The sequence below is a fragment of the Dendrobates tinctorius genome, unplaced genomic scaffold, assembly GCF_039654945.1.
Source record: "Dendrobates tinctorius isolate UK_male_01 unplaced genomic scaffold, ASM3965494v1 ptg000044l, whole genome shotgun sequence".
In the NCBI taxonomy this organism is placed as follows: Eukaryota; Metazoa; Chordata; class Amphibia; order Anura; family Dendrobatidae; genus Dendrobates; species Dendrobates tinctorius.
In genome coordinates, this window is record NW_027361712.1 from 31,845,521 (window position 1) to 31,864,448 (window position 18,928).

At 45.7% G+C, this 18,928-nt stretch overlaps 1 protein-coding gene across 2 annotated transcripts in view; it reads left to right on the plus strand.

The window, feature by feature from the left end:
• The window catches only part of SUPT16H (SPT16 homolog, facilitates chromatin remodeling subunit), a 35,239-nt gene that overhangs the window by 10,874 nt on the left and 5,437 nt on the right, over positions 1–18,928 (plus strand). For both annotated transcript variants that reach the window (XM_073575489.1, XM_073575488.1), the window contains exons 12-23: positions 97–192; positions 314–429; positions 511–664; positions 10,171–10,298; positions 10,376–10,511; positions 10,593–10,719; positions 12,844–12,962; positions 13,194–13,319; positions 14,075–14,187; positions 14,570–14,645; positions 15,807–15,976; positions 16,060–16,189. In XM_073575489.1, the coding sequence (XP_073431590.1) occupies positions 97–192; positions 314–429; positions 511–664; positions 10,171–10,298; positions 10,376–10,511; positions 10,593–10,719; positions 12,844–12,962; positions 13,194–13,319; positions 14,075–14,187; positions 14,570–14,645; positions 15,807–15,976; positions 16,060–16,189 (1,491 nt within the window). The remainder of the gene's footprint in view (positions 1–96; positions 193–313; positions 430–510; positions 665–10,170; positions 10,299–10,375; positions 10,512–10,592; positions 10,720–12,843; positions 12,963–13,193; positions 13,320–14,074; positions 14,188–14,569; positions 14,646–15,806; positions 15,977–16,059; positions 16,190–18,928) is intronic.

The following is an 18,928-nucleotide window of genomic DNA, read 5'->3' on the forward strand; positions in this document are numbered from 1 at the left end:
TAAAATTCCGTTTCTATGGACTGTTTTTAAACCATATGACTATACGTAATCCTAGTCCAAGCACAGAAGCATCTAATTACTGATCTGTCTCATCAGAATGAAGATGAAGAGGAGGAGGAAGAAAAGGACGAAGCCGAGGATCTTCTTGACCGAGGATCTCGAGCCGCAGCACTGCTTACGGAAAGAACTAGAGTACGTTCTGTATCTGACTGGTGAATGAACTATAAACTTGGAAGATTTCATGGGTTGTCTTGGTTTTTGTTGTCCTTATTTGTGCTGTTCGTGCCCGATTCACTGCTGTTTTCTTCCATAGAATGAAATGACGGCAGAGGAGAAGCGCCGGACTCATCAGAAAGAGCTGGCTTCACAACTGCATGACGAGGCACGGAGAAGGCTAACGGAGCAGAAGGGCGAGCAGCAGGCGCAGAAGCAAGTCCCAGTCTTTACCAATCTCACTGTATTATACACTGCAGTATTATTCACTGTTAATAATTGTTTCTCTTCACCCAGGGCTCGCAAGTCTAATGTTTCATACAAAAACACATCTCAAATTCCAAAAGAGCCTGAAATTCGGGAGATGAAGATTTACATAGACAAAAAGTATGAGACGGTGATTATGCCTGTGTTTGGAATAGCCACTCCCTTCCATATTGCCACCATCAAGGTAATTGAGCACTTGCTTCATGTAAAGTGAGCTGTATTTTGTTATGCTAAATCGACAGCGTCAAAAATTCTGGAGACGTTCTTGCCAAAGAAAATAGCCCTTGGGCATGCTTGTGCCGAGTGTACCCAGAACTGTGTGGCAGCTCCTTCTGTTAGCTTGCAGAACATTGGCCACCATGGTCTATGACTTGCAGATGGCGTAGGTTTTCTGTAGCATTTTGGCTACAGGGATTACGGACCTGTGATTGTAACACACTACTCTTATGTTAAGCCTGCAGATCTACTTCTACTAATAAGAACATATGAAATCAGAATTGATAGGCATGGCACTCGGCCAAGTATGAAGTGTATGCTTTTTTCTTTATCGCCTTATTGGGGGACACAGAATACCATGGGTGTATGCTGCTGCTGCTAGGAGGCTGACACTATGCAAAACAAGAAAATTAGCTCCTCCCCGGCAGTATACACCCACCGACAGGCACTAGGCACCTCAGTTTGTGCTTAGTGTCTGTAGGAGGCGGACCGGGATCTTCCCAGATCCGCAATTAACCTTTCTTTCCTTTAGGTGTTCTAATGGAACCTTTTTAATTTTTTGTCTTTTGTTTTAGCAGATTCAACTCGGGAAACAGGGTGGAGGTTCACTCTGCTTTCCCATATCAGGCGGCTGAGCGAGCAGTGTGGCTGATCCCACATCGCAACTCTCAGTACGCTGGCAGGACTGTTTCCCATATCACCTCCTGGTGCTATGGGATGTGGACAGGTGGCTGGTCCTTGCCAAAATCCCCCTCCTCACCCCTCTCTCGGGACAGGGCTGAGAGGAAGACGGCGATCGCAGGATTCCCCTCGCCATCAAGAGGTTCATGCCGTCTTCTGCAGGATGCGGGTACAGAGGACAGCGGCTTGCCACTAGTGGGGCCCCTGTGACCACCCTCTTCAGGGACAGCAGGTAAGTGCCTGTATGACCCTTCAGCCCACAGCATCACCTGAGGCACATCGATGGAGGAACAGCAGATCTCATTTTTAAATCTCCCGCCCTCCCTCCCTGCCTGACGGGCGCCCGGGCGCCGCTCTCATCAGCCGCGCGGCTCTCCATAGATACTCAAGTACTTAAGACAAGGTTTTCTATCCCTGTCCTCACAGCTGTGCAGGTTTTTTTCCACAGCGTCTACGCACAGTACCTCCATTCAGGATTTTCTCTTCATTTCCGGGACTATTCATCACGGGGCTGCAGGGCAGGTTTTGTACTTTCACTTTCGGCCCCGCTTTCAGAGCGCCTCCTCTCTCTGAGCGAGCTGTTCTCGTGCCTTTTTTAGCCCATCACAGGGCTCCTCTTCCCTGCTTGTGGGGTCAGATCCAATTGCGACTCAGCCGCTAAGCTCCGCCCTCCGCCCACCTCATCGGGCATTTCCTGGTTGTTCTGTCCTGGCTTTCTGCGCTGCTTGGGGGACACTTCAGCGTTTCTGCTGCTCGCCGGAACTAGGTAGGCTCTGCTCTGTGCAGAAATATTAGCCCTCCTCCACAGTTATTCCCTAATTTTCTCAGGCCATTCAGCGCAGTCTTTTCCTTATGCCCAACCCTGCAGGGCTACTCTGTTTCAGGCCCACCGCTATTCATTACGCCTGTGCGCGCTGTAAAAAGAAGTGGGCTTCGGGTCAGCCATCTCCTTTCTGCCCGGCCTGCAGTCCTTCGGCTATGTCGGCCTCTCAGGAGCACACAGATTCCCGTGATGAGGGTACGTCCTCTCTCCCAGACTGGGCCGTGGCTATGTCCCAGTCGGTTTCCGATCTGACCAAAGTCTCTCAGTCCCTGGTCCAGGTCCTAGAACGTTTGCCTCAGCTTTCTACAGCCACCGCTGCGCCGACCACCTCTCAAGGTGAGTCGTCCGCTCCTGACCGCGACCTTCAGAGGGACAGGCCGAGTAGGATTTCTAGGAAGCGTCTCCTATCGGGCTCGTCCTCCAGTTCGTTAGGCCCATCTGCTTCACCCAGGTGTCCTTCTCTTTCTGAGGATGACCTTAGGTCAGACGACGATCCACAATCAGGGTCTAGCTCAGAAGCAGACGACATGTCTAAGGCTAGTTTCACACTAGCATTTATGAGCGCAGCGACGGCCTGCGCACGGCCGCCGCTAAGCCCCGCCCCCGCCGGTAGCTCCGCCCACCGGCACATGATGCATGCGCCCTGCGTCCCCTATCTTTATCACAGGGGGCGCAGGCCGTGCGCAGTATGCGTTTGGCGGCGCATGCGTCCTTTTGATGGTGCGCCAACCTGTGCCAAACGCAACCTGCTGCAGTTTGGTTGCGTTGGCGCACCGTCAAAAAGGCGCATGCGCCGCCAAACGCATACTGCGCACGGCCTGCGCCCCCTGTGATAAAGATAGGGGACGCAGGGCGCATGCAGCATCATGCGCCGGTGGGAGGAGCTACCGGCGGGGCGCAGCAGGGGGCGGGGCTTAGCTGCGCTCATAAACGCTAGTGTGAAACTAGCCTATGACTCGTAATATGGTCGATAGTCTTTCAGCTATCTTCCAAACCCTGGAGATTAAGCAGGACAGGCCCATTACTCAGGAATGTTCTATACCATTTAACCCCTTAACGACCGCCGATACGCCTTTTAACGGCGGTAATTAAGGGTACTTAAACCACAGCGCCGTTAATTCACGGCGCTGTGATTTAAGTGAATAGCGCCCCCCAGTGTCGGATTTTCTCCGGGGTCTCGGCTGCCAGGGGTAGCCGAGACCCCAGAGAACATGAATCGGTCGGTTTTTACCGACCCCCGCTTTTGCGATCGCCGTTATTAACCCTATAACGGCGACCGCAAAAAAAAAAAAAAAAAAGCCGCGATTTTACATTTAATTTCTCTTTCCTCTGATGTGATCGCACATCAGAGGATAGAGAAATAGGGTCCCCGGTACCTCTCCCGGTACCTCTCCCTTGTCCTCCGTCCCCTCCCGGTGGTCCCGCGCCCGCCGGCGTCATCCGATGGGCGCCGCCATCTTGAAAATGGCGGGCGCATGCGCAGTGCGCCCGCCGGGAATCTGCTGGCTCCGGCTGGCAGATTCCATTCATTATTTTGATCACTATGATAAACGATCATAGTGATCAAAATAATAAAAATAGTACATAACCCCCCCGTTTATCACCCCCTTATATAAGCACACATAATGAAATAAAAAAAATATTTTTTTTTTCAGTTTTCCATAAGGGTTAGGGTTAGGTTAGGGTTAGGGTTAGGCTAGGGTTAGGGTTAGGCTAGGGTTAGGCTAGGGTTAGGCTAGGGTTAGGCTAGGGTTAGGCTAGGGTTAGGCTAGGGTTAGTGTTAGCCTAGGGTTAGGCTAGGGTTAGGGCTAGGGTTAGGGTTAGGGCTAGGGTTAGGGTTGGGCTAGGGTTAAGGGTTGGGCTAGGGTTAAGGGTTAGGGTTGGGCTAGGGTTAGGGTTGGGTTAGGGTTGGGCTAGGGTTAGGGTTGGGCTAGGGTTAAGGGTTAGGGTTGGGCTAGGGTTAGGGTTGGGCTAGGGTTAAGGGTTAGGGTTGGGCTAGGGTTAGGGTTGGGCTAGGGTTAGGGTTGGGCTAGGGTTAGGGTTGGGCTAGGGTTAAGGGTTAGGGTTGGGCTAGGGTTAAGGGTTAGGGTTGGGCTAGGGTTAGGGCGAACTAGGATTAGGATTAGGGATTAGGGTTAGGGGTGTGTTGGGGTTAGGGCTGGAGCAAGAATTGAGGGGTTTCCACTATTTACCAACTTTGGGGGTCTAAAAATTGGGGTCTAAAAAATCACTTTTGTGGAAATAAAAGACTTTTTATTTTCACGGCTCTGCGTTTATAAACTTCTGTGACGCGCTTGGGGGTTCAAAGTGCTCACCACACATCTAGATAAGTTCCTTAGGGGGTCTAATTTCCAAAATGGGGTCACTTGTGGGGGGTTTCCACTGTTTAGGCCCATCAGGGGCTCTGCAAACGCAACATGATGCCCGCAGACCATTCCATCAAAGTCTGCATTCCAAAATGGCACTCCTTCCCTTCCGAGCTCTCCCATGCGCCCAAACAGTGGTTCCTCCCCACATATGGGGTATCAGCGTACTCAGGACAAATCGCATAATAACTGTGGGGGTATGATTTCTCCTGTTACCCTTGTAAAAATAAAAATTTGGGGGTGAAAAGATCATTTGAAAAAAAAAAAATGGATTTCTTATTTTCACGGCTCTACGTTATAAACTTCTGTGAAGCACTTGAAGGTTCAAAGTGCTCACCACACATCTAGATAAGTTCCTTAATGGGTCTAGTTTCCAAAATGGGGTCACTTGTTGGAGTTTTCCACTGTTTAGGCACATTAAGGGCTCTCCGAATGCAACATGGCATCCGATCTTAATTCCAGCCAATTCTGCGTTGAAAAAGTCAAACGGTGCTCCATCCCTTGCGAGCTCTGCCGTGTGCTGAAAAAGGGGTTTACCCCCACATATGGGGTATCGGCGTATTCAGGAGAAATTGTACAACAAATTTTGTGGTTGATTTTCTCTTTTAACACTTGTGAAAATAAAAAAAATTGGTTCTGAAGTAATTTTTTTCCAAAAAAAAGTTAAATGTTAATTTTTTCCATCCACATTGCTTTCGTTCCTGTGAAGCACTTAAAGGGTTAATAAACTTCTTGAATGTGGTTTTGAGCACCTTGAGGGGTCTAGTTTTTAGAATGGTGCCACTTTTGGGTATTTTCTGTCATGTACACCCCTCAAAATGACTTTAAATATTATGTGGTCCCTAAAAAAAAATGGCTTTGTAAATTTTGTTGTAAAAATGAGAAATCGCTGGTCAACTTTTAACCCTTATAACTTCCTAACAAAAAAAAATTTTGCATCCAAAATTGTGCTGATGTAAAGTAGACATGTGGGAAATGTTATTTATTAAGAAACTTATGTGACACATCTCTCTGATTTAAGGGCATAAAAATTTAAAGTTTTAAAATTGCAAAATTTTAAATTTTTTTGCCATATTTCTGTTTTTTTCATAAATAAACACAAGACTTATCGAAGAAATTTTACCACTAACATGAAGTACAATATGTCACGAAAAAACAGTCTCAGAATCAGCAGGATCCATTAAAGCGTTCCAGAGTTATAACCTCATAAAGGGACAGTGGTCAGAATTGTAAAAATTGGCCTGGTCATTAAGCTGCAAACTGGCTCTGTCGCTAAGGGGTTAAACGATCTAGGCCGCCACCCAAAAGTCTTTCCCAAACCACAAGGAGTTTGATACGACTCTAGCCAAACATTGGGAGCACCCCGAGCAGCGCTTCTCGGGCCGCAGGTATTTGGATGTCCTGTACCCATTTGAGGCTAATTTGCTTTCAAAATGGACCAAAGCCCCTGAGGTGGACCCTCCCGTTTCTCGCATAGCCTCTAAGACGGTTCTGTCCCTTCCAGACGGGGCATCGCTTAAGGACCCAACAGACAGGCAGCTAGAATCTTTGGCGGTCTATCTTTGAGGCCTCCGGCGCTTCCCTCTGCCCTATTTTCGCCTCCTCCTGGGTGGCTACAGTCATTTCGGCTTGGGCAAAAATTCTTCACAGGGGCATCTTAGCAGCAGCTCTCAAGGATGAGCTGGCAGACCTAGCAGATCAATCATGCAGGTAAATACCTCTTAGCCGCCTCCTTAGATGCGGCCGGTTGCGTAGCAAGGACTAACAGCAATATAATGGCTGTACGCCGAGTTCTTTGGTTAAAATCTTGGAATGCGGATACCACCTCTAAGAAGTCGCTCACCAATCTGCCCTTCCATGGTTCTCGGCTCTTTGGGGCCAAGCTGGATCAAATAATTTCTGATGCCACGGGGGGAAAAAGTACTTCCCTCCCCCAGTCTCGACCACGACGTTTTTTTAATAGAAAGGATTTTCTGCCCTTTAGGCCCTTTCGTCCGTTCTCGTCCACAGAGAGATCGGCCCAGCAAGAGCGTCCGTCCGCTTCCAGGGAGCGTGAGCAGAAGAAACCTTCTTACAAGCCCGCTCCCCGATGGAGATCTAGAGGACAATACTCCAGGTCGTCAGGTGCCCGTTCTGGTAGGTTTGCCTCCAAGTGACGGGGCACCCCCACCTGGAAGTGTTTCCAGGGTGGGAGGCAGACTTTCCTTTTTCGTGGACGCTTGGCTGTCGGTTGTCGACGACGCTTGGGTCAGGGAAATCATCGCTTCCGGTTACAAGATCGAATTTTCTTCCCCACCAGACAGGCGTTTTTTCCTGTCTCGACCTCCAGACAACGGTCCCACATTCCAGGATTCTTTCTTGCCGTCTCCTTCCTTCTTTCCGCCGGAGTGATTTTTCCCGTTCCCTCAGACGAACGGTTTTCAGGGTTCTACTCAAATCTCTTCGTAGTTCCGAAGAAAGACAGCTCCCTGCGACCAATCCTGGACCTCAAATTGCTCAATCGTCACGTGAGGATCCTTCACTTCAAAATGGAGTCTCTTCGCTCGGTCATAGCCTCAATGGAGCCTGGGGAATTTCTCTGTTCTGTGGACATACGGGATGCCTATCTTCACATCCCTGTATGCTTGCAGCATCAGAAATATCTCAGGTTTGCGATTCAAGAAAATCATTACCAGTTCACGGCTCTTCCCTTCGGCCTAGCCTCCGCCCCCCCCGTGTGTTCACGAAAGTGATGGCAACGGTCATGGCCATTCTTCGATCCAGAGGGATTCTCATCATCCCTTATCTGGACGATCTCTTAATCAAGGGCTCGTCCCGTCAGGACTGTCTCCTAAGCCTTCAGATAACCCTGGATACTCTCAACCGTCTTGGATGGTTAGTCAACAAAGAGAAGTCCGTTCTCATCCCCACTCAGCATCTGACCTTTTTAGGCATGGAGTTCGACACGAACCTGGCCCGGGTGTTTCTTCCGAGGGAGAAGTTTGCGGCTCTGTCCAAGGGGATTCGAGCCCTCAAACGGCCAACGCCCATCCCCCTTCGATTCTGCATGAAAGTTCTGGGGAAGATGGTAGCTGCTTTGGAAGCAGTGCCTTTTGCCCAGTTTCATCTTCGTCCTCTTCAGCTGTCCCTCCTTCACTCTGGGACAAGACGACGACGTCCTTAGACTGGTCGATTCTCCTTCCGCTCAAAGTGAGGCAATCCCTCACTTGGTGGACGAGGTCTTCGTCAGTCCTTCTAGGGAGGTCCTTCCTCCCGCTTCGGTGGCAAGTCATCACCACCGATGCCAGCCTCCTGGGTTGGGGAGCGGTTTTTTATCAGAGGACGGCCCAAGGACACTGGAGCCCACAGGAAGCTCTTCCTATCAATCTGCTCGAGATCAGAGCGATCTTTCTAGCCCTTCTGCGCTGGCAGCCCCTTCTTGTCGGCATGCCGATCCGCATTGTCGGACAACGCCACGGCTGTGGCGTACATAAACCATCAGGGCGGCACGCGCAGCCACCAAGTCATGTCAGAAGTGGCCAGGATTCTGCGCTGGGCGGAACGTTGCGTCCCAGCAATCTCCGCCGTTCACATTCCAGGGGTGGAGAACTGGGCAGCCGACTTTGAGTCGTCAAGGCCTAGCGTCAGGCGAGTGGTCTCTCCATCCCTCAGTCTTCGATCAGATATGCAAGCGCTGGGGTTATCCAGACGTCGACCTCATGGCATCTCGGATGAACCACAAAGTTCCGCGCTTCGTAGCCAGGTCCAGGGATCCTCTAGCCGTCGCTTGCGACGCCCTAGTAGTTTCGTGGGCCCAGTTTCAACTCCCTTATCTTTTTCCACCTCTTGCCTTGATCCCAAGAGTGGTCAAGAAGATAAAATTGGAAGGCATTCCAGTAATTCTTGTAGCTCCAGACTGGTCGAGAAGGCCTTGGTATGCGGAACTGGTGAACATGCTCGCGGACGTTCCCTGGAGGCTTCCAGACCGTCCAGATCTTCTCTCGCAAGGCCCCCTTTACCACGAGAATTCTCGGTCTCTGAATTTAACGGCATGGCCGTTGAGGCCGCAATCCTAAGAGAATCAGGTTTTTCCAACCAGGTGATTCAGACGATGATCAAAGCCAGGAAGCCAGCCTCTTCCCGCATTTACCACAGGTATTGGAAGGCTTTTTTTCGTTGGTGCGACGATAAAAAAAGTTTTTCCAATGGCCTTTTCCATTCCGTCCATACTGGGTTTTCTCCAGTCGGGCTTAGATTCGGGTCTGTCTCTCAGTACCCTGAAGGGCCAGGTTTCTGCCTTGTCTATCCTCTTTCAAAGAGAGCTTGCTTCCTTACCGCAGGTTAAGACGTTCCTCCAAGGGGTCGCTCATGTGGCTCCTCCTCATCATTCACCAATAGAACCGTGGGATCTCAATCTCGTTCTTGGCGCTCTCCAAAAGGCGCCGTTTGAGCCCATCCAGGACATTCCTTTGTCACTTCTGTCATGGAAGGTAACCTTTTTGATCGCCATTACGTTCATTAGAAGAGTTTCTGAGTTAGCGGCCTTGTCATGTCGTTCTCCTTATCTGGTGCTCCATCAGGATAAAGTTGTCCTCAGGCCCGTTCCTTCCTTCCTACCAAAGGTGGTTTCCTCCTTTCACATCAACGAGGATATCGTTCTTCCATCGTTTTGTCCGGCTCCTTCTCACCCTCTTGAGAAGTCACTCCACAAACTGGATGTTGTTAGAGCCTTGCGTGTCTACCTCGCTAGGACCGCTTCACTTCGTCAATCCGATTCATTGCTGGTCATTTCTGAAGGTCGGAGGAAAGGGCTTCCGGCATCCAAATCCACGATCGCTCGCTGGATTCGTTTTACTATTCAGGAAGCATACCGACTTCAGGACAAACGGCCCCCTCCGGGAGTGAGAGCTCACTCCACCCGGGCTGTGGCAGCTTCGTGGGCCGTTCGACACCAGGCTTCGGCTCTGCAACTTTGCAGGGCCGCGACCTGGTCGTCTTTGCACACTTTTGCGAGGTTCTACAGGGTTCATACCCAGGCCTCGTCTGATGCAGTTGTTGGTAGGAAGGTTCTGCAGGCGGCGGTGGTGCATCGGCCGACCTAAGCCCTTCCTGTTCTTTCGTTCCTTATTGCTGTTCCCACCCTTGGGACTGCTTTGGAACGTCCCATGGTATTCTGTGTCCCCCAATAAGGCGATAAAGAAAGATGGATTTTTAGTTCTAACCGTAAAATCTCTTTCTTGGAGCCTTCATTGAGGGACACAGCACCCTCCCTGTTTAAAATTGTAACGTGTTGGGTCTTTGAGTCCCTTGTTGGGTTGGTACATATGTTTAGAGTGTTCTGTTGCTTCTCCTACTGCTTTCTCACCAACTGTGGTGCCTAGTGCTTGTCGGTGGGTGTATACTGCGGGGAGGAGCTCATTTTCTTGTTTTGCATAGTGTCAGCCTCCTAGCAGCAGCAGCAGCATACACCCATGGTATTCTGTGTCCCCCAATGAAGGCTCCAAGAAAGAGATTTTACGGTAAGAACCAAAAATGCATCTTTTTTTCCTATTAAGACTTGCAGAGGCAGATTAGTTTTGGATGTTTTCTTTTTCTCTTACACTTTTTCTGTTTCCTTGTGTACAGAATATTAGTATGTCCGTTGAAGGTGATTATACGTATCTCCGCATCAACTTCTACTGCCCTGGAAGTGCTTTAGGGCGAAACGAAGGCAATATTTTCCCTAACCCAGATGCCACATTTGTGAAGGAAATGTAAGTAATGTTGGGTACAACAATTTGGGTTACATAGAACTTTCTTTTCTTGATTTGTATAATTCTTTGTTGTTCAGTACGTACCGGGCCTCCAATATGAAGACCCCTGGAGAGACTGCTGTGCCATCACTTAACTTACAGAATGCTTTCCGAATTATCAAGGAAGTGCAGAAACGATACAAGACCAGGGAGGCAGAAGAGAAGGAGAAAGAGGTGAGAAAAGGAGATGAAGTCTGTCTCTATCGTACACCCCTGATCTCTTTGAATATTAATTGACTTAATTTTCTTCTACAGGGCATTGTAAAGCAAGATTCCCTTGTCATTAATCTTAATCGTAGTAATCCAAAATTGAAAGACTTGTACATTAGGCCTAACATCGCACAGAAGCGAATGCAGGGCTCTCTTGAGGCCCATGTAAATGGTAAGTGTGGCCCTTCAAAAGAAACCCTCAAAACTTCACTCATACCGGGTCTCGTGCTTCACACCACAGAAACTTGCCAGTTTATCGCCCTCTAAGGTCAAGTTATTGAACAGTCCTAAAATGAAAGTCTGGGACTTTCTATCACATGGCTAATGAGAAATGCCAGCTTTTCATTTGAAAGCCACAGATAGTTGCACGTCACTTGCTTTTGGTTAGATATTACATTGGCAATAGTGAGATTATAGAGATTGCTTTAAATTGGGTTTTTAGATTATATTATATTGATTAGCTACCATTTGGATACGTGACTAATATCAGATGGGTTGAGTTACAACACACCACATCCCCACCTATCTGCTGGAATCTTCTACAGCCACATGTAAACAATGTACAGAAAGCCTAAGCTCCTCGGCACTGTAAAGTGTCCGCTCCTGGGTCCTGCAGATCAGTTGAACAGGTCAATATCATTTCAGTTGAAAACCCCTTCCTGAAATTGAATATACTTGTATGTAGGATAAATATTAAAAACACAGAAAAAAGGGGACGAGAACCCAGAGTGCTAAAAGTGGAATATATTTATATAAACATAGTAAGTCAAAATATAACTGGAGTAAAAAAGCCACGTAATTAAGCACTACTGCGGAAATTTGGACCTAATAGAATAGGACAATCTGGAAAAGATCCACCAAAACCAAATGACAAGACACCGACAAAAGTCCAGAATATTTATAAAATTAAATTTTTTATTATGTCAGGATTACAAAAAATGGTATGTGATCAAAGTTACATAAATACAAATAACAATATAAATCTGTATGCCATACAAAAAATAGGGCGCAAATATCCAAAATTGTAAAAAATGATGTGGCTATCAGTAAACTTACAAGGATATACAATAATACGCAAAAATTGTGTATATGTGTGATAAAAATGGTGGTCAAATATATTTATTGAAAAATACACATTGTGAATATATATCAGTGTAAAAATAGCAAAAAAGAGTTGTGTTTTTTTTGTTTTTGTTTTTTTTTTGCATTAAAATCCAACACCAAAATAAGGTACAAAAAAGTGCAACATATAATGTAAGTATGTGCAAAAAACGCTTAAGATATGGTGAGTAAAAACCACAAAGGGAAAGTGCACTAATCAAAAACACCACCAGGTGTCAGTATATCCAAGGAAAGCTCAGTACATGAAATAGTATCAGTACATACTGGGTAACACAGTGAAAGAAAACTAGTACCAAGTGTCAGTATGTCCACATCTCATAATCATGGACCTGGAACATATAATGAACAGTAAGTAAGGGTAAGCATTGCAATATGCTCCCACACTCTGACATCAGCTGCCGGAATATTCACTGCTCCCAACGCCCGGGACTATGTGAATGGGGGAGCAGTGAATATTAATTTTTATCAATAGTGGACACACATGCTTGCACAGCCGCAGCAGGCGTTGACGGCTGTGGCCAAGCATGTGTGATCGATATTAAGGAACATGAATATTCACTACTCCCATAGTCCTGCCCACCTCTCAGCGATGGCTACAGTGTATAGAGGTGGGAGGGACTATGGGCGTAGGGAGCAGTGAATATTCACTTTCATTAATAGCGGGCACACGTGTTAGCCGTAGCCACCGTCTCCAGTGGCCCTCTCCTTCACCTCTTTCCCCCCCCCCCCCCCCAGCTGAACTACAGGGCACATCTGGACTAAAAGGACGCACCCCTCTGTCGTCTGAGAGATTTTTTTGAAAATCCGAGGTGTATATATAATATATCCAACTATCCCATCTATCTAATATATCTATCTACATGTAAATATACTATATTTCACCACACTTAGAATTTTTCCCCATCTTCCAGTAACTGGTATACTGGTCATTCAAAACTAATACTCTTTCTGCAGAAAACTACCTCAAGCGGCTGTGTTGATTAGGAAATATGGTAATGGCTTTTGGAAGAAGGGGAGGAAGAAACAAAAGTGCAAAGAACGCGGGAAATACCCTGGGCATGATAGTGTTAATATTTAAAAAATTATGCAACCTAGTCTAATGACCCATTCTAGACAAACGTTCATGCTTTTTTAGTTTTTTAAATATATGTATATTTTTATTTTTTTTACTCAGGTTTCCGTTTCACATCTGTGAGAGGAGATAAAGTGGATATTTTATACAATAACATTAAACATGCCATTTTCCAGCCTTGTGATGGCGAGATGATCATTGTGCTTCATTTCCACCTCAAGGTAATGATAAATGTTTGTTATTTAAAGGGGTTCTCCACTACTCAGTCAACTTCTTCTGAATCCCTGTGTTTCCACCAATGAAATCATAACATTTAAGCTTCTGGCATCGGAGGGGCGTATAGGTGCTATTTTACTGGGGGTAATAAAGTAATAGACAACGTTACCTAAAAAGATCAGTCATCTGATCGCATACAATTGGCTGATCACATACCATATATTCCTGTTTTACAGAATGCCATAATGTTTGGAAAAAAGAGGCATACAGATGTCCAGTTCTATACTGAAGTTGGAGAGATCACCACGGATCTTGGAAAACACCAGCACATGCATGACCGCGATGATCTGTATGCAGAACAGGTGAGTAGATCGATTCTTTATTACGTGGGGGTCATTCCCCTAACTAGGAATGTGTAAACCCATTATACCGTTACTTTATGTTTAAAGGGAATCTGTCACCATGTTTTTGCTCCCTGTTCTGAGAGCAGCATATTGTAGGGACAGAGACCCTGATTCCAGCGATGTATCACTTTGTGTCACAGCTGCTGCACTCAGTAAACAATCAGGTTTCTTATATGTAGCAGAGCTCAGAAAGCTAACCCCACCCACACCACAACTTTCTATGTTCATTGGCTATTGACAACTGGTTATCAGAGGAGGAGGTGCGGTCGGACCACTTGGCATGAGGCATCTAGTCTGGGCCGTGATAGTCTCCTGGTGATAGAACAGTCATTGTATGGAAACGGCACACAGCCTCATAAGTGACACATCCCTGAAATCTGTGTCTCAGCCACTACCTCATTCTGTCCTCAGATTACATAGCAAAATCCTACTGACATGTTATCTTTTAATTATTTGGTCCAAAAATGAATATTTTCATACATGTTACAGGGTTAACTTATTTATTTGCAATGCTTATCCAGACCCTTCCTGCAAGATCTCCTGTAGCTAGAAGATGACCGATCCCTTGTATTATCAGCTACTTGGATCCTATATATAAAAACCAACAAATGTACGGGTTGATTATACGCTGTAACTATACGAATCTGCAAATGTCATTTATGTTGTAAAACGTCCTAAACCCAAAATCTTGTGTATCTGTCTTGCGTTGATAGCTGGAGAGAGAGATGAGGCACAAGCTGAAAACTGCCTTCAAAAACTTTATTGAGAAAGTCGAATCGTTAACAAAAGAAGACCTGGAGTTTGAAGTCCCATTCAGAGACTTGGGGTGAGACTGTGATCCTTTGCTCTCCATTGTAAATGCAGGCTGTAGATTAGCAGACACGGTTGGTCCCACCAAACAAATACAGGTCTGAGTTTTGTGAAAGCGCAGTTACTTTACCTGCTTGGGTATGGTTTTAGTGGGAAAATTGTGGAATGTTACCTCTAACATCATACACTGTAAACAGATTCTGTGGGAGCCGTTGGATGTTTTGCTTGGGTCGTCATCGATCAAACGAAGGTCCTGGAGATGGGCTTAGTAGAAAGTCCATGAACCTGTGCTCTACTGAGCCACTTCCTTTTAGCAGTCTGTGGCTCTTTGTGGGTATATATTTAACTTGTACAAAGTTTTCTGTTTCCATGGTATAGATTTCATGTCCATGTTCTAGGTTCAATGGAGCCCCATACAGAAGTACATGTCTTCTGCAACCAACAAGCAGCTCTCTGGTAAACACGACAGAATGGGTGCGTATTCTTTACTAAGGGTTTATATATACACCGTTTGGACAAAATTATTGAGACAGGATGGTTGATCATTGAATTCAGGTGTTTCAGTTCTGTTGTCCCAGGTGTATGACTTCAGCCCCTCGCTTTGCCAAGTTTTGTGACTTGCTTGGTCTTTCTAAAAAATGATGCTAGTGTGGTCCTGTTCCATGATGCCACTTTTGTATCAAGTCAGTCCATAGAATTTCTTCCATTCTAAATATTCCACGATCAGCTGTGATTGGCATTATTAAAAGCGAATAGTATCCACAGGATCTCTGCCACAAAATGGCAAACCATGTGACGTTAAAGAGCAGGATAGCTTATAATGTTGCTTGGTTGCTTTTTTGGGGTTGGCCTAGGCCCCTTAATTCCAGTGAATTCTAAACTTTAATGCTTCAGCACATGACATTGTGGACAATTGTATGCTTCCTACTTCTAGTTAACACTTCAGGGAAGGTCCTTTTCTGTTCACCATGACTGTGCTCCAGTGCACAAAGAAAAGGTTCATAAAGTAATGGCTTGGCGAGTTAGGTATAGAAGAACTTGACAAGACCCTACTCATAGCTGTCTTCATTCGCCATAACCACCTCTGGGATGAACTAGAATGGAGATTGTGAGCCAGGCCCTCTTATCAACGTCTCGTCTGACCTGACAAATGCTATTCCAGATGACTGGCTAAAATTTCACACTTCAGAATCTTGTGGGAAACCTCCCTGACGAATGCAAGCCGTTTAGAACTACAAAGAGGGGGAACCAATTCCTTATTAATGTCTATGGATTTATCTCGAACAAAGATTCAAAATGTGACATGGGGTGTGATAAGTGCAATGATTTAAAGGGATGGGGGGGGTAGGGGATTAAGGAAGTAAGTACAGTTATATCGCCTGTCAGGTTGAACATGGTTTATATTATATGCTAAAGTTAAATGTATTGTCAAAGTTTCATGCTGACAACTTTTAAATAAAAATCTGATTTAAAAAAAAAAAAAAAAAGTATGGATTTAGAATAGAAAGTCACAAAAGTATAATGTGCAGTTGTCGCAATAGTTTTTTCCGTATAGCGTGTTTACTAGACAAGCCATTTAATTTTTTAGCGTAGCCCTGCATTTCTTTTTCTAATATGTTGGTTTTGATTTTACAGCCTCCATTTGTTGTGACGCTGGACGAGGTAGAACTTGTCCACTTTGAGAGAGTTCAGTTTCACCTGAAGAACTTTGATATGGTCATAATCTACAAAGACTACAATAAGAAGGTCACTATGATTAATGCCATTCCTGTGGCATCCCTCGACCCAATCAAAGAGTGGCTAAAGTGAGCACTTCTTATTCTTAAATTTTGATATCCACATAATGAAGATGTTTTGCGCTTACATGCTACTCTATTTTCTTCTGCAGCTCGTGTGATATTAAGTACACCGAGGGTGTTCAGTCCCTAAACTGGACTAAAATTATGAAAACCATTGTAGATGACCCTGAAGGTTTCTTTGAACAAGGCGGCTGGATTTTCCTTGAACCGGATGGGGAGGTGAGCTAATTAAGCAACTTTACATTAGCTTGAAACCAAATAAAATATTTTTCTGCTGGCTGTGCATGTGTGTATAATGTATGTATATCTTTAGGTTTTATATATGTATGTATATCTATTTTTTTTTTTTTTTGCCCCCATTCGTGACCTTGAACACATCAGATCTGCATTCCTCCGGTTGATGCCCGGAATGATGGATGGCATTGTCCAGTATTCTTATTATCTATTGTTATAGTACCATTTATTCCATGACACTTTACATGTGAAAAGGTGTATACATTATAAAAAAGTGCAATAATCTTAAACAATACAAATCGACTGGTACAGGAGGAGAGTGGACCCTGCCAGTGAGGGCTCACAAACTACATGGGATGGGTGAGGACACAATAGGTGAGCGGAGAGCTTGTGCAGTGGTATGATGGAATGAGGGTTACTGCAGGTTGTAGGCATGTCGAAAGAGGTACATCTTCAGGTTCCTTTAGAAAGTTTCCACGGTAGGTGACAGTCTGATATGTTGAAGTAGAGGAGATGCATGGGAGAAGTCTTGTATGCGATTGTGGGAAAAGGGGAGTAGAGAAGTAGATCTTGTGAGGAATCGGCGGTTGCGTGCAGGTAAGTACTGGAGACTAGGTCACAGATGTATAGAGGAAACAGGTTGTGGATGACTTTATAAGCCATGGTTAAGGTTTTGAACTGGATTCTCTGGGCAGTGGGGAGCCAGTGAAGGAATTAACAGAAAGGAGGGGCCAGGGAATAACGGTGGACAGGTGGGATTAGTTGGGTAGCAGAGTTGAGGATAGATTGGAGGGGTGTGAGAGTATTAGAAGGGAGGCCACAGAGCTGTAGGTTGCAGTTATCGAGGCGGGAGATGATGAGGGCATGCACTAGGGTTTTTGCAGATTCTTGATTAAGGAATCCGGGAAGTATTTTTGAGTTGTCGTGTGCAGGAAGTGGAAAGGGCTCTGATATGTGGTTTGAAGGAGAAATTAGAGTTCGGTGTTAATTCATGGCAGCGAAGTTGCATTACTGAGAGTGAGCAGCCATTTACTTTAATGGATAGGTCAGTTGGGAGTGCTTGAGTGAGATATGGGAAAGATGATGAATTCTGTTTCATGTTAAGTTTTAGAAATCTACCAGAGAAGAAACATGAAGTAGCAGACATATGTCGTGGGATTATGGTTAGTAAGGAGGGAACATCAAGTCCGGAGAGGTAGATCTGTGTGTCATCAGCATAGAGATAATATTGAAAGCCATGGTACTCTGAGCTGTCCCAGACCAAAGGTGTAAATTGAGAAGAGCAAGGGTCCTAGAACTGAGCCTTGGGGGGCACAGACAGGTAGGAAGCGAGATTAGGAGGTGGTGTGCGCATGTGAGACGCTGAATGTCTGGTCTGCTATGAAGAATTCCAAGATGGCGCGCCATGTCTGTGATGCCAAGAGATGAGAGAATCTGTAATAAGAGGAAATGGTCAACTGTGTCAAAGACAGAGGACAGGTCCAGGAGGAGGACAGTACTGTTGCTTGGATGTGGTAGTTAGTAGGTCGTTGGTGACTTTAGTCAGGGCAATTTCTGTGGAATGATGCGGTCGGAAGCCAGATTGTAAATGGTCAAATAGGAAGCAGGAGGAGAGGTGGGAGGACAGTTCAAGATGGATGTGTTCCAGTAGTTTTGAGACATAGGGGAGAAGTGATATGAGGCAATACCAGGTCTGTGGAGTCGGTAAGCCAAACCTGCGACTCCGACTCCTCAATTTCCCTTACACTGACTCCGACTCCACGACTCCGACTCCCACACATATTGCTTATATTTAAGTGAAAAATTTATTGTAGTACAATGTGAACCTCAGACATTTAATCATTTTTATGATCCAATAATCAAGATATTTAGATAGAACAGAATATATATTGGTGTACTACCCGGTTTTCATTCTTTTTGGTACAGATACGATATGGATAGACAGATATGGATAAATGGATAGATAGAGCAGATTTCTAATCTGCTTTTGCTATTGAAAACATTATCTATGAGCTCAAAAACCTTTCAGGTGATGCAGTTTTTTAAAAAGATGATCAGCTTTTGCAGCTGAAAAACGTATCCTCAAAAAATACAGGAAAAACGCTGTGTGTGAATGTAGCCTTAGATCAGGAATAGAACAGCCATTTATAGGACATTTCATAACTTTCCCAAACTCCTATGAAAAAATATTCAGCACATCCTGCATTGAATTACTGTACCCAATTTATTATATATTTTAGGAGTCGGAGTCGGTCCATTTTATACCGACTCCAACTCCGACTCCACCAAAATGAGCACCGACTCCGACTCCACGACTCCGACTCCACAGCCCTGGGCAATACCTAGACAGAGCGGATGGGTGAAGGGCTTTTTGAGGATGGATGTGATCGAGGCATGAGAGGAAAATGCCAGTTGTTAATGATAGGTTGAAAAGATGGGTTAGGTTTGGGATGAAGACTGTGGTGAAGTTTGGGATGATGTGGGACGGAATCGGGTCGGGTGCACAGATAGTGAGATGTGATCTTGAGAGTAGAGAGGAAAGTTAATCTTCTGTAATGGTGGAGAAGCTAGTGCTGTAGGAGGGCCTGGAGACCAAGGCTTGTCATTGTTTTTCTGCTTGAAGAATGAGGCAAAGTCTTCAGCTGAGATATAAGGAGAGCGAAGAAGTGCTGGGTAATGGAGGACAGAATTGAAAGTGTTGAAAAGCTGTTTAGGGTTGTGTGA